Source organism: Notamacropus eugenii, chromosome 1 (assembly GCF_028372415.1).
Source record: "Notamacropus eugenii isolate mMacEug1 chromosome 1, mMacEug1.pri_v2, whole genome shotgun sequence".
In the NCBI taxonomy this organism is placed as follows: Eukaryota; Metazoa; Chordata; class Mammalia; order Diprotodontia; family Macropodidae; genus Notamacropus; species Notamacropus eugenii.
Genome location: NC_092872.1, coordinates 542,218,956 through 542,238,951, shown reverse-complemented (window position 1 = coordinate 542,238,951; position 19,996 = coordinate 542,218,956). Strand labels below are relative to the sequence as shown.

Genomic DNA, 19,996 nt, shown 5'->3' with positions numbered 1-19,996 from the left:
TACTTAGCACAGTGCCTGGCAGATAGTAGGCACTTAATAAATGTTTATTGAATGTAATTAAATTGAATTTACTGGCTCCTCATTCTTCTCCTATCCTATAAATCTGGTTTTTCATGGCTCTTTTCTCTGTTCCCTTTTCTCTCTCAATACTCTTCTTCCTTAGCTTTCCCACCTACTCCCACAGTTTCAACTAGTTCTATCTCTAATCTGTGTATTCACCCATGAGAAACTCTAGACCCCAATTTTCATCTCCTTGCTGGGTGTTTCCACCTGAAATTCCTCCTGTCACCTCAGATTCAACATGTCCAAGGTGGTGGTAGTGAGATCAGGCTATAGGGCATATCTATTCAGGTGTTTACACAACACACTCTCTCTTTCCTCTTTCCTATCAGCATGGACTTTATGCACAAGTTTTTTGCTCTGATGGCCAAGAAGCCTCCAAGGAATTGTCCAGTAGACCTTCCCCTTCTCCTGGGTATGGACTTCAGAGATTAGTGAGGCAAAGGAAATTTCCTGGGAAAAAGTGGAAAATGAAGTCCTCAATCCCTGTGGTAGTGCAAGAAAAAGCTAAAATGACTTTTTTAGTTGTGGAGGGTCAGGGTGATGGGAGCCCTACTAAACTGAGGAAGGAAATGAATTTCCTCCTTCCCATTCCCCTCATCCGTGTGATCAGGGAGTGTGTTTCCCTCTGCATGGAGATCCCTGCCTACATCCAAATACAAAAACCTGAGTATCACTGCATGCTAAGGTTTGAGCTCTTGGGTATATTTCCACTTATGTCTAATCAAAGCCTTTTGTAGGGGCAGGCAGATAGAGGATGTCCCTTATAGAGTTCCAGGTGACTACTTCCCCCTCTTTTTGGTTTCGATTTTGATTTGGGATTTCATGCTTCCAGTACCGTTTTCTATACAAACAAGTATCCTTTTTTGTATAAAGCCCATTCTTAGAAACTCTCACCAAGCTGACCCTCCACTGAAATGGTCCCCTTCAGGTAAACTGGCCACCTGGATTCTAAGTGCTGAACAGCTGCCTTTTGGAGAAGGAACCTATTACGTAAAAGTGATTCCTGCACCTGAGCTGGATCCAGCAGCCCATCACGATGTCACTGTTAGCATCACATGCTTCATCTCCCAGTGTGTATTCTGGGATGAGCTCCAGGAGGAGTGGAGAGGTGATGGGTGCCAGGTGAGGGAAAGCAATGAAAGTGGGGAAAAAGTATGCCTAGGTTGTCTCTTGGTTTCTTCAAACCTTTATGATGTCTAGCTCACTGGCAGTTAGGGGATCAATGATTCATGGACCTTCCATAGTTGGCTTTGATGTGAAAGCCTGCCTTATATACATCATGGACTAAGTAAGGTAAGTTTCAAGATAGGTTGGATAGGTAGCCACTGTTGCTGATGGCCCAGTAGGGTGCAATTGCTATCGGGCAGCCCATCCCCCAGAGAGCTGAACCTGTTTTCCCCATGATTTAGCTGATAACTTCCAGACTATCTAAATTCCATAAGAAGATAAAGGTCATGGGAGACAGCTACTGATTGGAGGACAGGGATAGGGACAGGGGTAGGGACAAAAGCCTATTCTAGCAATAGGCTAAAGCTCATAATCTGTCCAAATTTTTTTCTGCACATTTACTAACCCAGTGCTAAGGTCTCTATTCCAACCTCAGGGACTATAGTCTGATTAGAGGGGGCTTGTGGAGAGCCTTGAGAGTAGGTCTTTCCCTAGGTAGAATGACAAAATGTATGTCCTACAGAACTTCCCCCAAACTGAAGCTTTCATCTCACCATGTAACAAGCCATCTGACATCCCTGAAGATGGCTAATTACAACTCGTTCTACCCATGCATTCTACTATCTATATGATCTTAGGAAAGTCTTTGCATTGCTCTGGGCCTCAGTTTCCTCACCTGTAAAATGAGGGAGTTGGACTAGATGAAACTCTGTGGTCACTTCCATTTCTAGATATATGTCCCTGTTATCCCTCATCTCCAGAATACTGAAAGGTAGCTGAGTGGAAGGTATTCTCACCAACCTTGAGAATGCAGGTCGTATAAATACAAAGTACCCCAGCTCCCTGGGGAGCTATCTTAAGGTTTGCAAAACTCTTCCACCTATGCCCAGCACTGCTCTAGCAAGTTGAGATCCCTGATCCAATTCAGGGTAGTTAACATCCTCTCTGTCAGAAAAGAAACATCCCTGGGACAAATGGACACACTGACTCACCAACCATCTCACTACATCATCAATAGGTTTTCCTTTCTCCAAAGTCAGATTGAACTCATGTTACTCAGTGCAGAAATGAGATCCCCAAACCAAAAATGTTAGAAATAATATCTGAAGCCCTGAGTTCACCTACCAGCTCTGCTAATTACTACCTGTGTGTCCTTGAGCAAGTCACTTAACCTCTTTTCCTCATTTGCAAAATGAGAAGGAGCTGATTGACTTCTGAGGTACCTTCTAGCTTTAAATTTGTGATCTCATTATCCCATTAATGAAGTGCTTTGGGGGTGTGCTTTTAGGTGGGTTCCCAGACTACCCTTTACAGCACCCACTGCCTCTGCAACCATCTCACCTTCTTTGGAAGCACCTTCTTTGTGATGCCCAACATTGTTGATGTGAGCCAAACGACTGAGCTCTTTGGCACATTTGTGGATAATCCTGTGGTAGTGACCACTGTGGGCTGCCTCTGTGTGGTATATGTGATGGTAGCATTCTGGGCAAGAAGGAAAGACATTCAGGATAATGCCAAGGTAAGTGGTCTGGGAGGGAGAGCTTTCTAACAGTCAAGTTTATCTAATAATAGAATGGGCTGCCTTAAGAGGAAATGAATTTTCCCTTAATGGACATGCTCAAATAGGGCTGGGTGGACACTTTTCAGGAGTAGTATGAAGGGCATTTGTGCAATAGGCAGGAACTGTGACACTGTACAAAGTGGGGTACCTTTTCCTTCCCCACACCCCTGTGCTTTTCAACTTTTTTTTTTGTCTTCTTGCATTAGAGTGCATAAACTTCTTGAGGCTCTTTTTTTTTTGCTCGTGTTTGTATACTCAGCACTTAGCACAGCATTTGGCACATAGTAAGTGCTTAACAAATGATTGTTGACTAGACAAGGTCACAGATCCCAGGATCCTGACTAGACAAGCTCACCACTTGGAGTCCTGTCCAGACCTAAGATTCCATGACTAGGAGAGAGGCAGTGTGGTATAATGGCCCAGCCAGGCACATAGTGGCTGCTTAATAAATGTTTGTCTGACTGTTGACTGACATTAGACTTGGAATCAAGAAGATCTAGATTAAAATCCCATACCAGATGGTTATTAGCTAAGACCTGGGACAAATCACTGAATTTCTCTGAGACTCATTTTGCATATCTGTAAAATGGGCATAATAATAGCACCTACTCCCTCAAAAGGTGCTGTAAGGCTCAAATGAGATAACAAATGCAAAGCACTTTTCATATCTTAAAAAAATTATGGAAATATGAACTATTATCTTTAGTGATATTAATTGGAAGAACAGAGTGATTTCTTCTTTTGACCACCCTCTGTGAGCCTGCGTGGTAGTCCGGGACAAAAGAACATAAGTTGGGAGTCAGCAAGCTTGCTTTCTAATCCAATGGGCCACTTAACTAGCTGGGTGACCTCTGGCAAGATCCTTAACCTCTCTGTGCCTCAGTCTTCTTATCTATAAGCTAAGGATCACATTTGCCTTGTCTGTCTCAAAGGGCTATTGTGAAGCTGTAAAAGGCATCACAGATGTGAAAATGTTCAGGACTTCGGAAAACACAAGAAGGCAATGGGTACCCCTTCCCTGGAGGTCTTTAGACTGAGGCCAAGTAACTGTCAGGGACATTTTAGAAGGATTCCTGTTTAGATATGGGTTGCACTGGATGGCCCCTGAGGCCTCTCTCAGTTCTGAACTTCAGTGATCCGGAGCACTGATCTCAGAGTCAGAAGATGTGAAATTTGAGTCCCAGCTCTGCTGCTTAATAGGGCCTATTATTGCCAGCTCTGCCAGACCCTCCTACCACCCACAGGGAGAGATGATTTACCCCTCTCTGACTGTAGTGGTGCTGGCATTGACACTGCTCAGCAAATGCTTTAATAATACCCTACTTCCATCCAGGTGAAGATCACAGTGCTAGAGGACAACGATCCCTTTGCCCGGTACCACTACCTAGTGACAGTCTTTACTGGCCACCGACGGGGTGCAGCTACCACCTCCAAGGTAAAAGGGTCCTGTAAGGGGTTGGATAGACAAACTCATCCCACTTTAACTATGCATCAGAGAAACCCAGTCCAGCCCATGAGACAGCACTTGTATTTCTTTAACTTTGATGTCTCTTATGGGTCTAAAATAGAAATCATAGGATTAAGAGCTGACAAATAAGCTCATCCCTAAGGGAAAGAAGGAAAGTTGAGGCGCAAAACACAAAGAATAGTATTTATACAGTAGTACTTAAGTCCAGATGCCTGTACCTTTCCCTGTCCTAATTTTAAATGATCAGTACTACAAAGGGGTGTAGTAGAAAGGTCATTGAACATAGAATCAGAAAACCTGGGTTTAAGATCAAGCTCTGACATTTACTAGTGGTATGCTCATTGGCAAGTACCTTTAGCTCTCTTGGCCTCAGTTTCCTCATCTAGAAAACAGGGAGAAGGATACCTGTACTATCTTCCCTAAAGTGTTATTGTAAGGAATTTAGTTCAACTCAGTAGTTGTGCCAGAAACTAGGCTAGGAGCTGGATATTCAAAGACAAAAATGAAATTCAACCCCTGCCTTCAAGGGACTTAAACTCTGCTTTTGGAAAGTACTCTGGAAATCTTAAAGTGCTGTGAAAGTGTGAGCTGTTATTATTCTGATAGCATAAAGTTGAAAGAAACAGTTGTATATAGTAGGAAGTATGTTAGACTATCAGAAAACATGGGTTTGACTCCTGGCTCTGGTGCCATATTAGCTATTTGACCATGAGCAAGTCACTTTATCTCTGTATTTTTGCTTCCTCATCTATAAAATGGGTGTGATAATACTTACATTCTCTACCTCCTAAGAGAAGAGCATTTGGGAAGGCTTAAAGTGCCACATATTATACTTCTATTATCTGATTTTTATAATAAACAACATATTTTATAAAGTAATAAATAATATATGATAGTTTTATAGCATATTTACTATATGCCAGATATAGTAGGATCCTTCATACTTAACTTCTGTAAAACTCCATACCAGTCAACATGCATTTATTGAATATGTTTAATTAAATACCTATTATGTGCATTTTCTACGCTAAGTGCTATGAAGAATGTGAATGCACAACTATTCTTTTCGAGCTTAAAATCTACTTGCAGAGGTGAAACACAGAAGCAAACATTACTGTCATTGTTGAATTGTGTCTGACTTTGTGACTCCATTCAGGGTTTTCTTGGCAAAGACGCTGGAGTGGTTGGTTTGCCATTTCCTTCTTCAGCTCATTTCACAGATGAGGGAACTGAGGCAAACAGGACTAAGTGATTCATGGAGCTCATAAATGTCTGAGGCCAGATTTGAACTCAGGCAGATGAGTCTTCCTAAATCCAGGCCAGACACTCTATCTACTGCACCACCTGACTGCAGGAGGCAAGTATTTAGGAGAATATTTCTTGAAGGTAAATTGATACAAACAATATCTCCTAGAGCTATTTAGGGAGATACCCCTTCCTGTTGAGGGGAAAGGCTTCATAGAGGATGTGGCAACTAATCTGGGCTCTGGAGGATTACGATGGGCAGTGAAACTAAGGCATATGAAGCACAGTGGGTGATATGACCAAAAGGGAAGATAATAGTTTAACTAAAAAGGGGACGGGGCAGGGAGGGAGTTGAGCAATGTACTCAAGGCCATAGAAGTGCATAATTACAACTAATCACCCCGGAATATTTAGGAAGAGTCAGGACATAACCTTGAAGCCCATTGTTAAAGAAGTCAGCATGGTAGCACAAGTCCCTTGAGTGTGTGAAGTCAGCATGTGGAAATGTTCACAAAGGGTCTTCCTGGAGTGAATCTGCAGAGTCCAGAGGAGGGAGCCCATGTTTGGGAGAAGATGAGGAGGTGACGTAGCTGGGAACCACAGCAAGCATTCTGCATACCCAAGAGAGAATGGGTGCCAGGGCGGGAGCAGAAACTGACATATCCTGAGCACAGAAGTTTAACGGGTCTGCACATGAGTCCAGGCCATTGTGCTTTACCCACACTGTTCATTAAAATGTAAGCTTCTGCAGGGCAGGGAATATTTTTTGCTTTATTTTTTTTTTTTTATCTCTAGCATTTAGCACAGTGCTTGGAACAAAGTTACTATTTAATAAATGCTTTTAGATTGACAATGATTTCAGCTAGTATTTGGGAAGTAATGGGAACTCTCTGATCAGATGACAAATTACTGAGCTGTCTGTGGTCTCCACACCCAAGATATGCAAGTGGACCCAGAGCTAAGGGTGTAAATGATGTCACTGGCAATAGCTCAACTACCAGTGAGTGTGTTTGAGGAGGTCCATGACAGCAGAGGCCTGAGAACCCAAGACATGTTCAAAGGATAATGCAGAAACCAGTTTAAGAACACAGAGGGACGGTTCATCATAGGGGAATAAATGGTGGCACAAAGGGCTGCAAAGGTTGGCAACAGTTTATAAAGAGGCCTTAATGCCAAGTTAAGTAATTTATTTGTAACGAGACAGAAATAGGCAGCCATTGTAGGTTTCTGAAGGTAACTTTAGTAAGATAATCAATGCAGGTATAACTCCATCCAGTAGACACTAGTGGCAAGTAAGAAGGTATCACAGTAGTCTAGGTAGGAGTTGAACCAGGATGGTGGCACCATTTATGGAGAAAAAGGGATGAGTCTTGAGACTTTGAGAGAAAGAATCTATAAAATCTGGTCACTGATTGTTGGTTAGAATATTGATTTGAATATAATTGGTTAGGTATGTAGAGTGAGGGAAACATCAGAGTCAAAAGATGACTCTGAGGTTTCAAAAGTCAACGTGAACAGGAGGAAGGTAATGTTATCCATAGAAATGAGGAAATGGAGAAGAAGGGAAGGTTTAGAGATAAAGTGGGGATGAGTTCAGTTTCAGATGAGGTGAGTTTGAGATGATAGTAGGACAGGTGGAAATTTTGGCATAAATTTAATCAACAGATGTTTATTGAATACCTACTATGTGTGTGATAACTATTGGGGATACAAGACCTGGGTTTGAGTTCTGGTTCTGGTACTAGTGCTAGTACTTGACCTTGGTCAAGTAACAACATGTGGATTTGTCTTTAGCTCTGTGATGTTTAACATAAAGGCAAAAAACAGTCCCTGCCCTTAAGGAATTAATATTCTAATGGGGGAGGGAACACACAAAGAGGCAATTTGAGAGTTGAGCAGAATCTCTCTGCATTCACATTTAAGGACGTTATCTAAGGGGTCAACCTCTAAGATGACTATTAGAAAGAACCTATTGGCTAGCAGATTTGAAATAAATGATGCTGTTGGTCCAAGCTGAAGATCAGCCAAGCTTCCCCTCTAATAGAGATTGTTTCCTTGGCTCTGCTCCCTGACTTTCTCTTGCCCTCTCATTGATCTATGTCTTTGGCCCAAAGGTGCTTGGTTGAGAGGTGGATGACTCAGCTCAAATTTGTTATCACTTATAAAGCAATGCAAAGGGCAAGCCCTCAAGTTGGGGTAACTTTAGTAAGATAATCAATGCAGGTATAACTCCATCCAGTAGACACTAGTGGCAAGTAAGAAGGTATCACAATAGTCTAGGTAGGAGTTGAACCAGGATGGTGGCACCATTTATGGAGAAAAAGGGATGAGTCTTGAGACTTTGAGAGAAAGAATCTATAAAATCTGGTCACTGATTGTTGGTTAGAATATTGATTTGAATATAATTGGTTAGGTATGTAGAGTGAGGGAAACATCAGAGTCAAAAGATGACCCTGGCACCTCAAGGCCTTCAAACATATTATTGGAGAATGTGAATTTGGATTCATTATCATTTCAGGTGACAGTTACCCTTTATGGGCTGGAAGGAGAAAGTGAGCCTCACCATTTGTCAGATCCAGAGACTCCAGTCTTTGAGCGAGGGGGTGTGGATGTCTTCTTGCTGGCTACTCTCTTTCCACTGGGGGAACTTCAGAGCATCCGACTGTGGCATGACAACTCTGGAGACAGGCCATCTTGGTAAGCTCATGCAGGGCAACCAGAGTCCAGGGAGTCAAGCAGAATGAACAGGCAAAAAAGTCAAGAGACTTTGTCTCTACTGTTTGTCCTTGTTTCTAAGTTTTCCTGTCTGCAAAATGGGGATAATATCCACTGTAAAGATCAGAACTTTTACCTCCCACTGACACTAAAAGACTAAATGAGATACGTTTCAGGATATTCATAACATCCCTTTCTTCTTTTTCCTGTCTAGGCCTAAAGGGGCTAGGTTCATGGTTGCAGATGCTATGGCTATGAATGTCGAAAGGCAAACATTCCTGATATCCCTCCTGACCTCTGTGCTGGCCACAAAGTACTGGGGAGATGGCCAATTAGTGTCATGGAAAGAATGCTAGTTTTGGAGCCAAAAGAACTGGATTCTGGTCCCATTCTGTCACTTGCCACCTGTGTGACTTTGGTCAAGTGATCTAATCTCTCTGGGCATCAGGTTCCTTACCCATAAAATAAAGAGGTTGTACTAAATGATCTACAATACTCCTTCCAATTCTAAGTCCATGATCCTGTGACTTTAGAATATAGAATGTAGAATGCCAGAGGCAGGAAAGGCCTTGGAGAATAAAATGTCAGACCCAGAAGGAGTCATTTGAATGTCAATTTCCAGACCTGGGAGGAATGTATAACATAGATTGTCAGAGTTAGAAAAGTGAGATAATATAGGCCAATCCCTTCGTTTTACAAAAAGGGAAACAAAGCCAGAGAACGGGAATTTGGATTGCATGGGTAAAAAAATGGAAGCAGGGTGTCCAGTTAGGAAGAGTCCTGGCTCTAGTTAAAGTCTAAACATCACATGATCAGAGTGGAAAAGGACGTTATAACAGAGTAAATCCAATAGGTTCCTAAGAAATGTAGAAGAAAAAAAAGCCTATTAATGTTGTGTTCTGAGTTGTAGGTACAAGTCTGCCAGGAATAGTTTTTCTCAATTTATCATTATTCAGGCAGTTAGGTGGCACAGTGGATAGAGTATAGGATGCGGAGTCAGGAAGATCTGAGTTCAACTTACCCTCCATGCCTCAGTATGTTGTTCTCATTCAGTTATCTGATTCTTTGTGATTCCATTTGGGATTTTCTTGTCAAAGATACCAGACTGGTTTGCCATTTCCTTCAACAGCTCATTTTACAAATGAGGAAACTGAGGCAAACAGGATCACAAAGAGTTGGACATGATTGAAACAATTAACAACAAAATGATAATAATAATAGCATCTGCCTCAAAGGGTTGTTGTGAAGATTGAATAATGTATGTAAAGTCCACTGCCAACTGTAAAACACTATGTAAACGTTATTGTGTTGTTTAAGAAGACAATTGCCTAAACTTACACAGTCCCATCATGCTCTCAGATATCTCTTTCTTTCCCAAGATAATTTGAAATAATATGTTTGGGATTCTTGAACTCAGGAAAATTTCACAATGTGATGAAATATAATTACACAACTCAGAACAAAGTAAAAGTTAATATATTACTTCATCAAGCCATAACAACAGTCACTTAATTATGGAGAATCCTTTTGCTAAAACCACACAATCCTTTTATGACCTGTCAAGAGCAGTTAACAGAAATGAGATGAACAAATCTTCCTTGGACAAACACGCTGACACCTTCTGGGGAGGGAGAAGGCAATGATTTCAACTAGAGATGAGTTCTTCTTCTCTCTAAGTCTGGTTGCCACCCCTAATTCATTTTCCTGAGCCTTTTCTTACTCTTCTTGAAGGAAATACACTTCCCTAAAAGTAAGGGATTAGGTGAAAGAAAACAGAATTCAAGGGAGGACCTCATTTCCTGAACAGTTTGATTAAGTAATTGTTTATTTCTTAATAATTTTCAATTGAACTGAAAAGGAGGCTCAGATATGCTTCAGTGTGCCCATAACTTAGCCATGTTACCCAATTCTATTGTCTTCTCACCAGCACCAAGACTGTCTCTTCAGTTGTCATCTAACTCTGGTTTGTAGATCTAAATCAGGACTCTTGGTCTCCACTTGAAGACCTCCAACTTCCTAGTCTGTAGAACTAGAGGATGAAAAAGCAATCCTATTTTTTTCTTTTCTACACGGTGTATACAAATGCCTCTTCTATTTGGTTTTGGTTAAATGCAGAATAAAAATAAAATTTAATTTGAAGAAATAAAATAAAATAAAGGTATGACTAGGTGATCTGACTCCCAAGATTCAGTGCTTTTTTGTGACACCAGAAAGGTATTTTGGAAAAATTGTCCGTCTTATGATTTGTATAGGCAGGTCCAGAATTATAAGTCTTATGATATAAAGTCATTTGTATCTGTGGTGAATGGTAAGACAGGCTGTCAGCCTTCATCCCCTATGTGGGTACACTAGGCCTGTTCCCTTGTTCTTTGTGGTCTAGATCACTGGTAAATTAGAATTTGTCCCCTGGTAAGTGTGTTGGCACCCTAGTTTAGTGTTAAACATATAGTTGCCAGTTTCAGAGGGCCCTTCCATGTCAGCACACTTATTGAAATTTAGCCATCCAGAGGGGCTGATAGGGTAGAAAGAGTGTTGGACTTTGGATTCTGAAAACCTGGGTTTGAGTCCTTGCTCTGGTACTAGTACCAGACCGTGACCTTGGTCTAGTCTCAATGCTGTTTCTAGCTCTGTGATATTTAACATTTTTATCAATTACTTGGATGAAAGAAAGTATGTATAGATGACAAGGTTTTATGAAATATGCTGGTAACACAAAGCTGGAAAGGATACTTTGTTGACTGAAAGAATTAGACTCTAAAAAGATCTCAACAGGCTAGACTAGAGGATTGAATCTAGTAAGATCAAATCTGATAGAATTCTATAGTCCTGCAACACAAGGTCTAAATAAAAATCAACTTTAAAAGTACAAAGTTGGGGAAGCAGGGCCAGATAAGAGTTATGGTTAAAAAGATCAGAATGTTTTAATGGACTGCAATCTCAATGACAGTAATTTCATTAAGAGGCATAATTTCCAAAACAAATGAGACATGAGTCTGTGAGTCTAAGAAGAGAACGGGAGATGATATAGTAAGTTTATGAAGTTTACAATAGAGAAGGAGGTGTTCCTTGTAAAGGCTGGCTTCTATTTTCTAAACAGAGTGTAAGATATAGTCTTTTGCTGAGAGGAAAGGGCTAGAAAATTTTTAAGAAGCTTGAGATGAGATGGGAAGGTTTAGAATGGCCACTGTGGAGAGTAGGATGGAGCTAGCCAAAATGAGCTTCTTTAGGAGGTATCAGGTTTCTTCCCCACCCCAGCACATGAAAGCAGGAAGAATCCCTTGTTGATGTTATAGAGGGACTTCTTATTCAAGGTTTGACTAGATAGTCTCTAAGGTCCCTTTGAACTATGAGATTCTGTGATTCAGTCTCAGTTTTCTAATTAGTAAAATGGGGGTACTCATATTTTTACTTCCCACCTCACAGGGTTGTAGTGAAAGCCCTTTATGAACTACTCTCTGTGTGTGGCCAAATTTTTCTACAAAATGTTAAATCATCATAGAGGAAAATAACCTGGGTTTCTTTTTCAGGATTGCTTCTTCCAGGGATTGGACCAACCAGTGAAGTCCTCTTGGATAGCCCCAAGAATCCCTGTTCTGATAGGCATTAGGGTTACTTTCTGGACTCCTTGATAATCTGACTGTCTATTCTAGGTACGTCAACCGTGTATCAGTCCATGATTTGACACTGGATCAGAAATGGTATTTCCTCTGTAATTCTTGGTTGTCCATTGATGTTGGAGACTGTGTTCTAGACAGGAGGTTCCCCGTGGCCACAGAACAAGACATGAAACAATTCAGGTAAGACTTAGTTCCCGAACCTTCCATTCGTTCCTATGTTAACCTTGGTTCATACTTCATGAAGAAGGACTGAGCATTCATGTGACTTTGAAAATCTCAGAGAAACAAATGTATATGAATAACATTGTATTATTATGCATTGGATTTCATAACCATATAACGTAAGAGCTAGAGTAGGCCTTAGAATATAGGACAGAGAATGTTGGTCAGTTGGTAAGTAGTGTTTATTAAGTACTATGTACCAGGCATTATGCCAAGTGCTAGGGATACAAAGAAAAAAAAAGGATGGTCCCCATTTTCAAGGATTTCATGTTCTCATGGGAGAGACAACATACAAATTACTATTTATATACCAGATATATACAGTATAAATGGAAAGTTGTTAGAGAGAAGGAAATAATGGAGGAGGGAAAGGGGAAGGCCTCTCTCAGAAACTGGGATTTGACCTGAGTCTTAAAGGGAGCCAGGATTTGAAGGTGAATAGGTAAAGCACTCCAGGCATGGGAGTCAGCCAGTGAAAATACAATGAGATGGCAGGAAGGAGTCTCAAATGATCAATAACACAAGGCCAATGTAGCTGCATTATAGAGTATGTAGAGAGGAGAAGCATTATCTATTCTAGTCCAACCCCTTCTTTTACAAATGAGAAAACTGAACCCCTCAAAGGTTAAATGAGTTGATTAGGATTATTCAGGGTTGTAGTACCTTAAAGAAAAACTCTGAGACACAATTGCTAATCAATAAATTCTTTAAAAATTTTAAATGCCAGGAAAATGCAAAAAGAGATATCTTTGAACACAAACTCAATTCAGTTTTCTTATAGGGCTTCTTGTATGCAAAAAAAGAAGGCAATAAAAGTAAAAGGAAAGGCCTACTCTATTCCTAATGGAAAGTCACAATAACAAAGTACAGGACTCATGGGATCAGATGAAGGAGCAAACTATGTAGTAGATCCAAAGAGGATGAAATTCCTGTGAGAAATCAGGAACCACACATGTAGTGTGGATGGGAACTAGGTAGATAGAATAGTGAGGGCAGAGGAGGAAAGACACCAGAATGGACAAAAGCTAAGAGCGGGAAATGGGAAATAAGAGTGTTCAGTTTTTCAGGTATATAACATGAAATAAATCTGGAAAGGTAGTTGGGCTGAATGCCAGCCTAAAGAGCAAAGGACATGCACCATGGAAGGGAAGGTATTCTGGGCACAATTCAATTCAGCAAACATTTATTAAACAGCTATTATACAGCAGGCAGTGACCTGGGGATAAAAAGATGACCCTGCTACAGGCCCTGTTGTACAAAAGTTGGAAGTCTTTTGGGGAGATTTGTGGGAGTTGTCAAGGGAATAAGACTTGTCCATTGAAAAATAGCATACAGTGTTGGTAATGATAGGAGCAGAGATCTCTCGATCAGGAAAAGTGCTTTAAAAATACTGAGGCCAACTTCTGATGAATCCTCAGAAGCCCTCCCAAATTCCCCTCCAAACAACTAAAAAAACCACCTTGGAATTGATCTAGGAGCAGGGAAGCTGCTTACCAGCAGAACAGGAAAGGTCTGTCTCACTGGGATGGGAGGGGAGTGAGGTCCAAGAGCAGCAACAGCAGCCAGTCTCTCAACTCAGGGCCTTCAGCAAAGCTCCAAGCTTGGGCAATTCACCAGGGAGGCCCTGCTTTCTTGCAAGCCAGCAGTCTCCTAGGCAAGTAAGCAATCTGTGCAGCACAGGAAGGCCCCACCCCCAGCACAAGCCACCAGTGAGGCCTTGACCCCATTGCTGACCAGTCATGAAACCCTACCCCTGGGGCAGGCCAACAGCAAAACCCTGTCCCTGGGGCCTACCAGCAGAGACCCCATTCCAGTAGCAGGGCCACAACCCTGGGGCAGATCAACAAGATCCCTCCTCCAGTACCAGACACCAGAAAAATTCTGTTACTGTAGCAACCCAGCAGCAAGGCCCCACCTCTGGGGCAGGCCAGCAGCTAAACCCCACACCCAGAGGAGGCCAACAGGGAGACTCCACCTCCCAATGCAAGCCTACCCTCCAGAGAAAGCAAGCAGCTAAGCCCTGAAGCCCAATGAAAGGGACCAGTAAGACCCATAGCCCCAGGACAAAATAGTGGGACAGTAGAAGACCAGAGTGCTTCTCACATAAAGACACCAAGTCACAAAAATGGCAGAAAAAAATGAGCAAAAAACTTGATTATAGAAAGTTATTGTGGTGATAGGGGAAGATCAAGGTATAAACTTAGAAGAAGATAATAGTGTCAAAATGACTACATGTGAAGCCTCAAAGGTAATTTGGTCTCAGGCCCAAAACAAATTCCTGGAAGAACTTAAAAAGAATTTTAAAAAGCAAATTAGATAAGTGAAAGAAAAATTTGGAAAAGAAATGAGAGTAATGCAAGAGAATCATGAAAAAAGAGTCAATAACATAGGAAAAGACATACAAAAATTTATTGAGGAAAATGGCTTCTTGAAAAATAGAATTGGCCAAATGAAAAAGGAAATACAAAAGCTCACTGAAGAAAAATAATTCCTTAAAAGTTAGATTGAACAAATGGAAACTAATGACTATGAGATATCAAGATATGATAAAAACAAAATCAAGAAAGGAAAAAAATAGAAGAAAATGTGGAATTCTTCATCGGAAAAACAAGTGACCTAGAAATTAGAACCAGGAGAGATAATATAAGAATTATTGAACCACCTGAAAGCCATGATATTTAAAAAAAAAGTCTGGACAACATCTTTCAAGAAATTATCAAAGAAAACTGCCCTGATATATTAGAACCAGAGGGCAAAATAGAAATTGAAAGAATCCACCTGAGAGATCACAAAATGAAAATTCCCAGGAACATCATAGCCAAATTCCAGAGCTCATAGCTCAAGGAGAACATACTGGAAGCAGCCAAAAAGAAACAATTCAAATATTTTGGGGTTACAGTCAGGATTACATAGAATTTGGCAGCTTCCACATTAAAGAGCTGCAGGGCTTGGAATATAAAATACTGGAAGACAAAGAAGTTAGGGTTACAATCAAGAATCACCTACCCAACAAAATTGAATACAATTTTTCAGGAAAAATGGATATTTAACAAAATAGAGGACTTACATGCATTTCTAATTAAAAGACCAAAGCTGAATAAAAATTTTACCTCCAAATACAAAATTCAAGGGAAACATAAAAAGGTTAAAAAAAAACACAACAAGATAAAACATAAGAAATTTAATGAGGTTTAAGTATTTATATTTCCATATGGCAAAATAATATTTATAACTCTTAACAAGTTTGTTACTACAAGAGCAATTAGAAGTATTTAGACCAAAGGTATGGATATAAGGTGACTTTGATGAGATGATATCCCAAAAATCAAAATAAAGAGGAAAGAGATAAAATTGCACTAGAGAAAGGAGGGGGGGAGATTAAATGGGATAAATTATCTCACATAAAAGAGGCACGAAAAAGCTGTTATGATGTAGAGGAAGAGGGGTGGTGGTGAACTCATCAAAATTGACTAATAGAAGGGGGAGGAGAAACTAATAAAAGGGAAGGTATATTGGGGAAGATAGTGATCAGAAGTAAAACATTTGTGAGAAAGGAAAGGGTAAGGGGTGAGAGAGAGAGAGACAGACAGAGGGATAAACAAGCAAAAAATATCATGGAGGGAAATACATAGTTATAGTAACTATAAATGTGAATGGGACAAACTCACCCATAAAATGGAAGCAGATAGCAGAATGAATTGAAAACCAGAATCCTACAATATGCTATTTACAAGAAACACATCTGAAGCAGAGAGAGATACATACCAGTTGAAGTAAGGGGCTGGAGCAGTATCTATTATACTTCAGCTGAAGCAAGATAGCAGGGTAGCAATCATAATCTCAGACAAAGCAAAATCAAAAATAAATCTAATTAAAAGAGTCAAAGAAGGAAACTACATTTTGCTGAAAGGTACTGTAGAGAATGAAGTCATATCAGTACTAAACATATATGCACCAAATGGTATAGCATCTAAATTTTTGAAGAAGTTGTAGTATTAATGCTACTAACAGCTGCTGTGGAGGCACAAGATCAATAACACCAGCACACAGGAGGGTTACTAACACAGATTCTTGATTTGCTTTTCTAAAGGAAAGACAGTTGAAAGGGTTTTGTAATCTTACTTTAATTAAACTATGAGAAAGATATAGAACTAGAGAGAAGTGAATATCCAAGAAAGAATCCAATAGACAGGAGTCCAACTGTCTAAACAGAGTAATAGATACATAATCACCAGACCAGGGGGCACCAACATTTGGGTTCACAAAGCCAGGGACCACCTAACAATGGCTACCCAGTGTCTGGTCTGGCCAAATGACAAAGACTTCAGATAAACATTCTTCCCATGAGTGAGCCCCAAAGTTAAATACCAACCTCCCAGAATATAGTTTTCAACTAATAGACTCAGAGCCAGAAGGCATCACAAGCCAACTCAGTGCCATCACAACTCAGTGCCAAAAGGTGTGAAAGTCTATGTGACTCAGAACAGAATGTATCACAGCTGTGAACTGGGCTGGAGTTCAAAGCAGCAAGACATCTGTGACTGAAATACCTGTGTACCTTTAGAGCTGGAAGCATAGCCCCTGTTCCAAGAAAAAAAGGGAATATGTGGTCACATAGGCCTATAAATAGACAGGGAAGATCTTACATTCCCTTAACTCTTCAGAAGTTGAATGAGTTACAGGCAGAAACAGACAATAAAACTATACTAGTGGGAGACCTCAACTTTCCCCTCCCACTAGATAGATCTAACCAAATAATAAGCAAGAAAGAAGTTAAGGAGGTGAATAAAATTCTGAAAATGTTAGATATGATAGCCTTCTGGAGAAAATTGAATGGGAAGAGAAAGGAATATACCTTTTCCTCAGCAGTACATGGCATTTACACAAAAATTGACCATGTATTTAGACATAAAAACCTCACAACCAAATACAAAAAAGCAGAAATATTACATGCATTCTTTTTAGATCATAATGCAATAAAAATCACATTCAATAATGAACAACAGAGAGATTAAAAATAATTGGAAATTAAATAATCTAATTCTAAAAAGCAAGTGAGTCAAAGAACAAATCATAAAAGCAATTGATAATGTTGTTAAAGAAAAAAACAACAATGATACAGGCTACCAAAATGTAGAGGATGCAACCCAAAAGGTACTTAGGAAAAATTTATGTCCCTAGTTGCTTACGTCAGTAAAATAGACAATAAGCATATCAATGAATTGGGCATGCAACTAAAAAAACTAGAAAAAGAATAACAAAAAATCCTCAATTAAACAGCAAATTGGAAATCCTGAAAATCAAAGGAAAGATTAATAAAATTGAAAGTAAGAAAACTATTGAACTAATAAATAAAGCTAGAAGCTGGTTTTATGGGAAAAATAAAATAGACAAACAATTGGTTAATTTGATTTTAAAAAAGGAAAAAAGAAAACCAAATTGCTATTATTAAAAATAAAAGGGGTGAATTCATCACCAATAATAAAGAGGAAATTAAGACAATTGTTAGAAGCTATTTTGTCCAATCATATGCCAATAAATTTGACAAACTAAATGAAATTGATGAATATCTATAAAAATATAAATTTTCCAGATTAACTCAACAAGAATAAAAATATTTAAATAACCCAGTCTTAGAAAAAGAAATTGAACAAGCCATCAGTAGATTTCCCAAGAAAAAATTCCCAGGACCAGATGATCACAAGCAAATTCTACCAAACATTTAAAGAATTTAAATCCCAATATTGTATAAACTATTTGGAAAAATAAGCAAAGAAGAAGTCCTACTAAATTCCTTTTGACACAAATATGGTGCTGATACCCAAGCCAGGACAAGCCAAAACAGAGAAAGAAAATTATTGACAAATTTCCCTAATGAATATTGAGGCAAAAAATTTTTTTTATAATTAATTTCTTTTCAATTTTCAACAATCACTTCCATAAGTTTTAAATTTTCTCTCCCTCCCTTCCCCTTCCTTCTCCAAGATGGCATGCAATCTTATATAGGTTCTATGCATGCATTCTTGTTAAATACATTTTCACATTGGTCATGTTGCAGAGAAGAATTAAAATGAATGAGAGAAACCATGAGAAAAAACAAAACATAACAAAAGAGAAAATAATCTGCTTCATTCTGCATTCTAACTCTATAGTTCTTTCTCTGCATGTGACTGGCATTTTGTGATGCAAAAATTTTTAATAAAATACTAGGAAAGAGATTATAGCAATATATCACAAAGATCATACACTATAAGCAGGTGGGATTTATAACAAGAATGAAGGGCTATTTCAATATTAGGAAAACTATTAGCATAATTGACCATATCAATAACAAAACCAGCAGAAATCATATGATCATCTCAATAGGTGCAAAAAATTTTTGACAAAATACGATACCCATTCCTATGAAAACACTGGAAAGTTTAGAAATAAATGGAGCTTATATGATAAGTGTGATAAGTGATATTTATCTAAAACCACCAGTAAACATTATCTGTGAGAGGGAAAAGCTAAAAGCCTTTCCAGTACAATAAGGGATGAAGCAAAGATGCCCATTATCACTTCCATTATTTAATATTGCACTAGAAATGTTAGCCATAGCAGTAAGATAAGAAACTAAAGGAATTAGAAAGGCAATAAGGAAACAGAACTATCACTCTTTGCAGATGACATGATGTTATACTTTAAAAATCAACTAAAAAACTACTTGAAATTATTAACAATTTCAGCAAAGTTGCAGGATACAAAATAAACCCACATACATCATCAGCATTTCTCTATATTACCAACAAAGTCCTACAGCAAGAGATAAAAAGAGAAATTTCTTTTTAAATAACTGCAGACAATATAAAATACTTGGAAATCTAACTGCCAAGACAAACCCAGGAAATATAAGGACAAAACCATAAAATGCTTTTCACACAAATAGTCATATCCAAACAATTGGGAAAATATTAATTACTCATGGGTAGGCCAAGCCAATATAATTTAAAAAATGACAATTCTCTCTAAACTAATCTATTTATTCAGTGCCATACCAATCAAACTATCGAAAATTATTTTGTAGAGGTAAAAAAAATAATAACAAATTCATCTGGAAGAACAAAAGCTCAGTAGTATCAAGGGAATCAACAAAAAACGCGAAAGAAGGTGGTCTAGCCATATTAGATCTCAAATTGAATTATAAAACCGTAATTATCAAAACAATCTGGTACTGGTTAAGAAGTAGAGTGGTGGATCAGTAGAAAAGACTAATCACAAATTATATGCTAGTAAATGACCACAGTAATCTAGTATAAAATCAACCCAAAGGTCCAAACTTTTGGAACAAAAACTCATTATTTGACAAAAACTACTGGGAAAATAGTAAAACAAAGGTATGCCCATCAATTGGGGAATGGCTAAACAAGCTGTGGTATATGATTATAATGGAATATTATTGTGCTGTAAGAGATGTCAAACAGGATTATTTCAGAAAAAACCTGTAAAGATTTGCATGAACTGATGCATAGTGAAGTGAACAGAACCAGGAGAATTATGTACACATAAACAGCAATATTGTTTGATGAAGAACTGTAAATGACTTAACTTTTCTCAGCAATACAATAATGCAAGAAAATCCCAAAGGACTAATGATGAAGCATACTATCTACCTCCAGAGAATGAACTGATAGTGATTGAACACAGACTGAAGCATGCTATATTTCACTTTCTGTTTTTCAATTTTTTATTTTATTCAAGTCTTCTTGTACAAAATACTAATATGGAAATGTTGTACATAATTGTACATGCATAACCTACATTTACTTATATATATATTTATAAGTTACATATATAAAAATATTATATATATATATTTGCTTTTTATCTCAGTCAGAGGGGAAGGGAAGAAGGAGGAATAGAACTTGGAACTCAAAACTTGAATAAAAATGTTAAAAA

General features: G+C 38.8%; 2 protein-coding genes across 5 annotated transcripts in view; one reads left to right on the top strand and one right to left on the bottom strand.

The window, feature by feature from the left end:
- Window positions 1-13,920, bottom strand: part of BCO1 (beta-carotene oxygenase 1) — a 152,640-nt gene extending 138,720 nt beyond the window's left edge. For 3 of the 4 annotated variants that reach the window (XM_072634170.1, XM_072634171.1, XM_072634172.1), the window contains exon 1: window positions 13,553-13,920. The gene's annotated coding sequence lies outside the window, so the exon portion shown is untranslated. Of the gene's footprint in view, window positions 1-8,067; window positions 8,156-13,552 lie in introns of those variants that run through there. The other variant, XM_072634169.1, reaches the window with a different exon arrangement.
- Window positions 1-19,996, top strand: part of LOC140518842 (polycystin-1-like protein 2) — a 110,787-nt gene that overhangs the window by 43,097 nt on the left and 47,694 nt on the right. Inside the window, exons 18-22 of the mRNA XM_072631308.1 lie at window positions 992-1,185; window positions 2,519-2,749; window positions 4,125-4,226; window positions 8,023-8,201; window positions 11,870-12,016. Coding sequence (XP_072487409.1) covers window positions 992-1,185; window positions 2,519-2,749; window positions 4,125-4,226; window positions 8,023-8,201; window positions 11,870-12,016 — 853 coding nt within the window. The remainder of the gene's footprint in view (window positions 1-991; window positions 1,186-2,518; window positions 2,750-4,124; window positions 4,227-8,022; window positions 8,202-11,869; window positions 12,017-19,996) is intronic.